The sequence below is a fragment of the Sinocyclocheilus anshuiensis genome, unplaced genomic scaffold (genome assembly GCF_001515605.1).
Source record: "Sinocyclocheilus anshuiensis isolate Anshui unplaced genomic scaffold, SAMN03320099.WGS_v1.1 scaffold487, whole genome shotgun sequence".
Lineage (NCBI taxonomy): Eukaryota > Metazoa > Chordata > Actinopteri > Cypriniformes > Cyprinidae > Sinocyclocheilus > Sinocyclocheilus anshuiensis.
Window position 1 is genome coordinate 856,980 of NW_015548240.1, and position 10,048 is coordinate 867,027.

A 10,048-nucleotide genomic window follows, 5' to 3' on the forward strand; every position below is an offset into this window, starting at 1 on the left:
ATATATATATATATATATATATATATATATATATATACACATACACATACACATACACATACACACACACACATTTTAACCTTTAGGCCTATATTTTTATTGGAAGTTGCACAGCTTGACAGTTATTGCTTTAGTGGCTTTTTTATAAATTCATATGTAGGTCAGGTGTTGCGGCTGAATTAAACAATGAAAGAAAGCGATGTGTTATCTGATAGTTGGCTTAGTCACATGGTTTAGGGGTTAAATTTTAACCTGTGTTTGATAAGTTGAGAAGAAAGAGGTCTTTTTATTATTGTTTGTGGTCTTTTTATATTTATGCTTTTAAGAATCAATTTGCCAGTTTTGCTCATTAAAAACCAAAAGCCTTTTCAGTACAGAGGTTCATATGACCATGTTTTTGTGTGTGTCCAGTAACCCTACTCCAGGAGTGATCATAAACAGACCCAATGGATCAGATGTTTACAAAGGAGTGCTGAAGGACTACACTGGTGATGTGAGTCAATACGTGCACCTCTGAATCTGAGATTTGAAGTAGTAAGTGGTGTGTTTGCCATCCATTTAATAATGTTGTGTGTTTGTTATATAGGACGTGACTCCTCAGAACTTCCTGGCGGTGTTGAAAGGTGATGCTGCCAGTGTGAAGGGAGGCTCTGGAAAAGTGCTGAAAAGGCAAGGTCCCATAAAAACAGAGGGGGTTAGACGTCATTAGCATGTTGTTGAAATGTAAATAAGCTTTTAGTAGATTTTAGTGTCTTATTACATTTTTTGCCCTCAGTTCCTGTGAAATCTCAGTCTCTTTTGTCTCTGTTTGTGCATGTTGAGTCAGATATGTGGAAAAACTGGTCTTATTATATACTTTAATTTCTCAGTGCATTTTTTAATTCTTCTTTTTCCTGGCAGCGGTCCAAATGATCATGTGTTTGTGTATTTCACTGATCATGGAGCCCCAGGTCTGCTGGCCTTCCCTAATGATGATGTAAGCACTTTCTGCTTCCTGCGGTCATCTAGCTGAGTCAGATCCTTTCAGATCCTTTTTACGCACACTACACCGTTCTTTCCAAAAGTCTAAGACCACTAGTGTAAATGATTCTATTCTATATATTTTTCTAGTTTCATTACAAATTATAAAATCAACATAAGTAAATAGTTTATTTGAAAAAATATATATGTATTAATTTAAACAAACAAACAAAAAATCCCAGATGTTTTTTCATCCGCCTCTGAAGATACGCCTGAAGTAGGTCAGCTGACATAGAAAGATCTCATATAATGAGTAACACATTTAACTCACAGCAGGTTTAGCTGAGTCGCATTGTCAACTTGCTGCACTGACAACTTTTCCAGTAATTGTGCATGATCATCGGGTGGGGGAGTTATTGCTTAACTTCCTTATGAGTGACATGTTTATACATTAATGGGAATGTTGTAAGTACCTCATAGGTGGCTTTCATCTATAGAAACTTGCAGTAAATCATTCTTCTACTTTTCTCTGTTTTTAGCTTCATGTAGAGGACCTGATGGAAACCATCAAGTACATGCACCAAAACAACAAATACAAGAAGGTGACTGTTACATGTATTTGCTCATATGATACAATAATTATTATTTTTTTTTTTTCAAAGATTTAGTTTTTTTAATAAATCCTTTCGCGCACACATAGATGGTGTTTTATGTTGAGGCCTGTGAATCTGGCTCTATGATGACGCCTCTGCCGGTTGACATTAATGGTGAGTGTTTCTTTAACACCATCATACATGCTGCTGTGTGTAAATAATACCATACATATAACCTGTGTCTACTTTCTCTTTGTATCTCAGTCTATGCTACCACCGCTGCCAACCCTGACGAGTCCTCATATGCCTGTTACTATGATGAGGCCAGAGACACCTACCTGGGAGACTGGTACAGCGTCAACTGGATGGAAGACTCCGATGTGGTTAGTACACACATCTGACAGAGAACTTTGTTTAGGTCCAGATTTAAGAAAGTTAGAAAAGAAGAGCATTTATTCAGCATGAGCAGTCTGATCATATTGATAGCAGAGCATCTCACAACCCTGAATACAGACATCCAGAAAGAATCTGGAGTCATGCAGACCAGACAATGGAAAGGTGTTTTAAATGATGTTGTGTGTTTGTTTCTTTAGGAGGATCTGAGCAAAGAGACTTTGGCCAAACAGTTCAAGATCGTAAAGACCAAAACCAACACCAGCCATGTGATGCAGTATGGAAACAAGGTAATACACTTACACTGTCTAAGATGTAAAAGACATTTAGTAAATATTAAAAATTAGCACATGCATTAAGAAAAAGCACACTGTCTTTACACTACCAAGCACCAATTGCAAGGTTGATCAGCATTAGTGAGGGCTCAATTATCTGTGCTGCAAAGTAATTCATTACTAAATAGCTAAATGTCTCACATTCCTGGCTAGTTTGGAAAGTTTCCGTTCATAGTCATGTGCACTTTATTGACAAGGAAGTGTTTAATAAAAGCATAAATGCTGTTCTGAGTTCTGTCTGCATGCCTGTGCTTGCCAGATGTAACTCTGTTGGTTTGTTTGTGTTTTAGACGCTGTCCCACATGAAGGTGGTTGCGTTCCAGGGTAATTCGAAAGGTCTTGATAAGGCACCCGAGCCTGTGTCGTTGCCTGTGATTACTGAACATGACCTCGTGAGCAGCCCTGATGTGCCCCTTGCAATCATGAAGAGAAAACTCCAGAAGACCAATGACTTTAATGCTGTTGTCGGTTACATGAAAGAAATCCATGAACATCTACAGGTTTGAAGCACTGCTTTTTAAACAGATTTAAACAGATTAATTTTAAATTTAAACAGAGAATTATTTATTCATTTATTTTAAGTGTTAAAAGTTAATTCATTGTTCAAAAATTTGGTAAGCTGTTTTTATTAAATAAATCCTTTTATTCAGCAAGGATGCATTAAAATGATCAACTGACAGTAAAGACATTTATAATGTCACAAAAGATTTGCATTTAAAATAAGTGATGTTCTTTTGAACTTTCTATTAAATAAAGAATCCTGAAAAAGTATTATGAATTCCACAAAAATATTAAGCAGCACAACCGATTTCAACGTTGATGTTCATAATCATAAGAAAGGTTTCTCGAGCACCAGATCAGCAATTAGAATAATTTTTGAAGGCTCATGTGACGCTGATGACTGTTGTAATGGCTGCTGAAGATTGTTCATTAGCATCACAGAAATTATTTACTTTTTAAAAATGTATTTAAATAAACAAAATTGCAGATTAAAAGTGTTTTTGATCAAATAAACTAAGCCTTGGTGAGCATAAATACTACTTTCAAAAACTTAAATCTTACTGACCCCAAACTTTTAAATGTTAGTGTATGTAACATATACTGTAAGTGATGTGTGTGAAATAGATTTCAGTCAAGATGATCATATTATAATGGATTTGATGTTTGTTTGTTTGTGTGTGTAGGTGCGGGAGCTGCTTGGTAATACCATGCGTAAGATCGTAGAGCATGTGGTGCAGGAGAACGAGGAAGTGCAGGATTACCTGGAAGGACGTGAAGAACTCACAGAGTATGAATGTTATAAAACTGCTGTCAAGCACTACAAGAAACACTGCTTCAACTGGCACCAGCAGGAGGTATGAACAGTCCTTGTTCTCTTTCAACTGCATGATTTACTTGTGCTTTGCTGTGTGTGTGACATCTCTTCTCTCTTATTGCAGTATGAATATGCTCTGAGACACCTGTATGCTTTAGTAAACCTGTGTCAGGGAGGATACCAGGCCCAGAGGTAAAGACACATTTTATGCATTTTCTCTAGATAATGAATGAATGAATGAATGATGCATTTATATAGCGCTTTATTGTGTATTGCTGTACACCCAAAGCGCTTTACAATCATGTGGGGGATCTCTCCTCAACCACCACCAGTGTGCAGCATCCACTTGGATGATGCTGCAGCAGCCACAGTACAAGGCGCCAGTGTGCTCACCACACACCAGCTACAGGTGGAGAGGAGAGAGAGTCATAGAGCCAATTCAATGAATGGGGATTATTAGGAGGCCATGATTGGCAAGGGCCAGTGGCGGCAATTTGGCCAGGACAAATGATGTCTACATTTTTTTTAACAATGAACTATAAAAGCTGCAAAGTGTGATTGCATAATAAATAGCGCCCCCTGCCCACGATAGTGAGGTATGTAAAGTTTTGTTGCAGAATGTTTATTTAACTCTCTCATCTGTCCATTCTCACAGAATCACAGCAGCCATGGATGATGTGTGTTACTTCAGACAGTAGGAACATGAACTTGTGAGCCACTGAAGACATATTTTAGATGGACTACACTTTGCACAAAAGAATCAGACCGTGGGGAATTCTGTATCATCGCACACAACTGATTTTTATCTTTTTGAAAATGTTTCTTTTAATGAGAATTTGCACTTTTAATGGGATTGTTTTACTGATCTTTATTTTTTTTTTTAAGAAAGAAATGTGCTTTAAGATGCTGCCCAGTGACCCTTGATGGACACTTTGGGCCGCTAATTATGATTTTTTTTTTCATATTTTGTGTGTATTTGTGTCCCCCCCCCCTTCAGATGCCTCCTCAATGAGACCAACAGATTTTTTTGACAGTGCAGCTTTAGAATGACACAATAGCAATTTTTTGCACCTTAGTTACTGTCATTATAATTAAAAATATCTTAAGATGGTTTGGAAACCAAAGTATTCAAATGACCAATCACTGAATAAAGTCCAATCTTACAGGATGTTGAATAGATGCATTCAAACGATGTGAAACAAACACTAGATAGACACATTTAGCCACATGCTGCACTAAGATTTTTATTTTTTATTTTTTTATCTGCTTGTTGACTGAGCCATGACAATACCCAATTTTTCTCCAGTAGTAAAATCAAAGGAGCTCTTCTTTGGTTATTGACTAAATATATACCTATCAAACTAAAGTGCAAACTAACCTAACTATCTGAAGTCTGTGGTCATACTTAACAAAAAGTGTCTTAAATAACTGAGATCACCGCTCCAAAACAACTGCAGTTAGAGCAGTTAATGAACAGGTGTGTTTAGTGCAATGGTTGATGTGTCAGGCTGTGCTATTATGTCAAGTGCCCTCCGTTTAGAGTAATTTGAAGCTAAAGGAAGGTGTAATGTTTGAGGAATGTTTGCTGGAGTTTGAGCTCTGTAAGAAAAGTGAGTTTGCACTGACAACATGGGTTAAAACACTCTGTGAAACAGTACACTGAACTACTGTCAATGTTAAGCAGTGAGTTATTGAATATAAAAGCAAAATTAAACCTGAATTGAGTGAATTTGTTGAATGTATTTTTTAGTTTTCTTTTAGTCCAAGTTATAGCTTAATTCTGTTGAGAAATACATATATGTTACTAGATGGAAATGTTTATTACATTGGTTCTTATAACATACTGCTTATTTATATTGCTATACAAGATTAAATCGAAATAATTCTTATATACTGTAGCATCAAAACTAAGCACATTAGTTGTGGGGAACATTTGCAAATACTGTGCCCTCCACTAATGTTGGCACCCTTGGTAAATATGAGCAAAGGCAGCTGTGAAAAAAAATCTGCATTGTTTATCCTTTTGATCTTTCATTCAAAAAATTCATTCTAACCTATCACTGAAGTAAAACAATTGAAAGTGGGGAGAAAATCTCACTGTGAAATAAATGCTTTCTCTAGTTCATGTTGGCCACAATTATTTGCACTCAATTATTGTAACGTCCTTTCCCCAAGATAACAGCATCTATGTTTTTTGCTATAATGCCTGAAGAGTTTGGAGAACACCTGATAAGAGATCAGAGACCATTCCTTTATACAGAATCTTTACAGATCCTTCAGATTCATAGCTCCATGTTGGTGGTGCTTCTCTTCAGTTCACCTCACTCATTTTCTGTAGGGTTCAGGTCAGAAGGTTCATGGCAGAAGCTTAGTTTTGTGCTCAGTGACACATTTTTGTGTTAATTTTGATGTTTGTTTTGGATTACTGTCTTGAAGATCCAACCACGACCCATTATAAGATTTCTAACAGAGGCAGTCAGGTTTAGATTTTTTATATGTTGATATTTGATAGAATCCATGATGCCATGCATCTGAACAAGATGTCCAGGCAGAAAAACATGCCCACAACATTAAAGATCCAGCAGTATATTTAACCGTAGGCACGGGGTACTTTTTATCCTTCACTCTAAAAAATCCTGGGTTATTTTTTTTTACCCAAATGCTGCCATTTTTTTGGGTTATTTTTTCTGTGTTTGGGTAGTTTTTGTGTTACCCAGCTCCTGGGTCAAATGTAACAACCCAATGTTTGGGTAGTTTTTTTAGTGTTACCCAGCTCCTGGGTCAGACATAACAACCCAATGTTTGGGTAGTTTTTTTAGTGTTACCCAGCTCCTGGGTCAGACATAACAACCCAATGTTTGGGTAGTTTTTTTAGTGTTACCCAGCTCCTGGGTCAGACATAACAACCCAATGTTTGGGTAGTTTTTTTAGTGTTACCCAGCTCCTGGGTCAGACATAACAACCCAATGTTTGGGTAGTTTTAATACAGATCCTGGGTCAGACGTAACCCAGCGGTTGTTATTTATAGCGAGGATTTTGCCTTCTCTTCTGGAGAGAACAGTTCTAAGCGCCATCGAATTGATGCATTTCTTCGGTAAAATACAGGTTTGTGTACATTTTTCTTATCTATAAAATTGTTACTGTGCTGTTTATCATTCAATTTTATGCAAAGCATCATACAGGCGAGTGGTATGAATCACCTAAACGAGTGTCGCGTCGGTCTTTTCGCGTGATGGAAAAGCCTGATGCTTTGCGTAAAATAAACGATTTTATTCATAAAGATACAGAACTTTGGATGTTAAAATATGTCCTCAGAGCTGTTTACTGTTTGTTTATGGCCAGGTTATGGAGTCACAGCATGTTTCGGCTAGAGTGAAACGCAGGTCGGCTGTCCAGCCTTTAGCAGCTCCCCTCCGAACACGACTCCAGCTCGGGCACGAGAACAAGCGCCGTTACAGTAGAAACAGAATAACAGACTGGTCGATTACACGTGAATTACTTCTGTTTAATGTTTCATTTTTACATCTAATGTTTGTTAAACAAGTTTAAATAGGTAACATGTATAGCCTACATATTAAAAACGATATAAACAATGCTGTAAATGATATAAATAAAGGAAAATAAAGGAAGTTATCATGCAAATCAGTAGTTGTGTGGAGTAGTTTGTTTTGGACAGGTTATGAAGGCAGTGGCAGTATAGTTCGACTATGAGTAAAACGCAGGGCGGCGGTCTCAGCCATGAGCATACAGGTGCATCTCAATAAATTAGAATGTCGTGGAAAAGTTCATTTCAGTAATTCAACTCACACCGACCATGACTCCAGCTTGGGCATGAGAGCCAGCTCAGATACGGTGGAAACAGAATAACAGACTGGTCGTTTACACGTGAATTACTTCTGTTTAATGTTTAATATTTACTTTTAATGTTTGTTAAAATAGGCAATATGTATACATACAAACGATAAACAATGCTGTAAATGATAAATAAAGGAAAATAAAGGAAGTTATCATGCAAACCAGTGGTTGTGTGGAGTATTTTACAAAAGTTTAGTGGATTTGAGTTAATCTGTAAACATTATTTCATGTATAAAGTAAAAAAATAAGCTATATTATAATAAAAATGAATCAACCCATTAGCTGGGTTAAATCAACACATTATGATGGGTTAAATAAACAACCCAATTTGTTGGGTAAAATTAACCCCATATGTGTTCAGTCCTATATTTACCCAACCCAGTGTTTTTTAGAGTGTTGTTTGTACTAAATCCATCTGCTGGGTTTGCTGCCAAAAAACTTTTTTTTATGTTTCATCTGACCATAGAAGCCAGTGCCATTTGAATTTATTTTTATTTTTTTACAAAAAGGTTGCCACAAAGAAAGTCTACTGCATGTCTATTTTATCAGGTCTGATTTTTGCAATGTAAGGGAAAGTTTGTGCTGCCATTTTGTCCAATTCAACTCAAATGTCTTTCTCTCCTGCTTCTCATTTTCTTCTTTTTGCTGTAGAGCTATGATCTGTTTAGGTAGAAGTCTCATGAGCTACATAATAACATTTACTGGTAAAGTAAACAACATCTTGGCAGTTCTCATGCATGTGCATGCCCTATATGTTATCTGAAAACAAACCAACAAATTAGACTGAAAGGCTGCAAGTTTCTTACATAATATCTAGTACACTCATTGTGTGATTTTTCTTTGTTTTCTTCACCTGGTAACTACATAAGAATGATATATATGCAATTGTAATGTAGCATTTTTACCTTTAACCTGTAAACCTCATCTGACAACAGAGAAAATGTGAAACACAGTTCAGATGAAGGTGTGTTTCACAGGTGTGAAGCAGCTCTCAATGGTCTCGAAGTCCATTTTAGCAAGATTTTCTCAACAAGCAGGCAATGCACTCGAGAAATCAATCTGATCTACATAATTGTATATCTACATATTTTTATTTTCTTTGTCCTAATCTAGAATAATGGGGTTGAATGATACTATAGCATATTTCATGGAGGAACAAATAGTAACAAATAGCAAGTTTCTCATAATGCAACAGAAATATGAGAAATGCATGTAGCGGCTGGATCTGCCCATCCAAAACCAGAAAGTGATGATTCAAGAATCAACGAGGTAAAATTCAACAAGTCTCACAAAAAAAAGTAGCACGTTTCACAAGTCAGGAAACTTGACTCACAGCGGTTTCCACAAGATCACAATGTTCATCATGGTGGGATTGTGTTTATACATGCAGGCAGCTCCATCATCTTGAACGTGATTGTGGTGGGAATGATGACATGTTCTTTGATGTATGATGTTGCGGTAATACGGATGTCTGATTGCCTGATATTGATAAAACCACGATGAAATCCCGGACTACATCTGTATTTACTGCATAGCCTACTCAGACACTTAAAAACAGGTAATTGTAATTGAACATTAGACCTGTGTGTAAGACACTTATATACATATATTAATATAATAGATACATTATATATACATTAGATTGAATCTATTTTATGTATAGCCTATAACGAATTTTACTGCTGATATGTTTTAATTGTTTAATTAAAAATATTTCCAATAATTGATTTGAATTTAATTTAATTTTTATTTAATTCATAAAACGATGTCCTGGATGACTAAGCATCTCCATAGCAATAAGTCCTCTAAGTCACTAATGACACATAAATCATTCACGCCGTTTAATCAGTGTTACGTAATCACGTCTATGGGAAGTGAGTGTCTGTTCGTTCTGAGACCGCGGGATGGCGCCACTGAGCGATAAAGACCTGACAGCGTTCGGAAACTCCCTTTTAATTCTCACCTGGAGCCTCTTGAGGATTGAGCAGAGAGGAGTTTCTCAAGCCAGATGAGAGCACAGTCTGCAAGGACTGTTCAAGACTGGTCGCTCTCTAAGGAACAAGAGTTTCCTAAGAAAACCGGAATACCGTGGAAATGCCTCACCTGAACTTTCCAGACCACATTCACATGGGCCGTCCGATGTAAAGGATTTTACTGCGCCAAACAAGGAAACTGAGGGATCCAGAAGTTACAGGTAACAGCCCTACCCTGTCTGCCAACATGACACTAAAACTTGTGTAATTAGTTTAATGCAGAGTCAGAACTAAAGTTAGAAGTGTCTAAACGCTTTCTGTACTCTTAGTTAGCTCCAGTGTTTGTACTTTGGGTTTAATCATTAAAATGTGTGCTCCCTGATATTTTGGTCTCAAATAGGTTTTACTTTCAGTAAAAAATAAAGTGTGTGTGTGTGTGTGTGTGTGTGTGTGTGTGTGTGTAATTAGTGTACCAAATTATTGTGTGGTGCAACCTGTTTGCAAGAAGCCATTTTGTTGCCATGTGACAACTATAAACAGGAAATTATCTCACAGAAAGGACCACTGTAGACCCTCATGACTGCCTGTCAGTAAGGTCTGGTGTTTATTTTATCTATATATATA

At 36.8% G+C, this 10,048-nt stretch overlaps 2 protein-coding genes across 2 annotated transcripts in view; both read left to right on the forward strand.

Moving 5' to 3' along the window:
- LOC107654963 (legumain-like) overlaps positions 1-5,325 on the forward strand; it is a 7,513-nt gene extending 2,188 nt beyond the window's left edge. The window contains exons 4-14 of the mRNA XM_016442314.1: positions 412-493; positions 587-669; positions 901-976; positions 1,500-1,562; positions 1,661-1,727; positions 1,818-1,936; positions 2,147-2,236; positions 2,572-2,781; positions 3,466-3,636; positions 3,721-3,788; positions 4,252-5,325. Of these exons, the coding sequence (XP_016297800.1) occupies positions 412-493; positions 587-669; positions 901-976; positions 1,500-1,562; positions 1,661-1,727; positions 1,818-1,936; positions 2,147-2,236; positions 2,572-2,781; positions 3,466-3,636; positions 3,721-3,788; positions 4,252-4,294 (1,072 nt within the window). The 3' untranslated portion in view covers positions 4,295-5,325. The remainder of the gene's footprint in view (positions 1-411; positions 494-586; positions 670-900; positions 977-1,499; positions 1,563-1,660; positions 1,728-1,817; positions 1,937-2,146; positions 2,237-2,571; positions 2,782-3,465; positions 3,637-3,720; positions 3,789-4,251) is intronic.
- A 4,100-nt stretch (positions 5,326-9,425) lies between these two features.
- The window catches only part of LOC107654964 (uncharacterized protein KIAA1522 homolog), a 24,038-nt gene continuing 23,415 nt past the window's right edge, over positions 9,426-10,048 (forward strand). The window contains exon 1 of the mRNA XM_016442315.1: positions 9,426-9,645. The gene's annotated coding sequence lies outside the window, so the exon portion shown is untranslated. The remainder of the gene's footprint in view (positions 9,646-10,048) is intronic.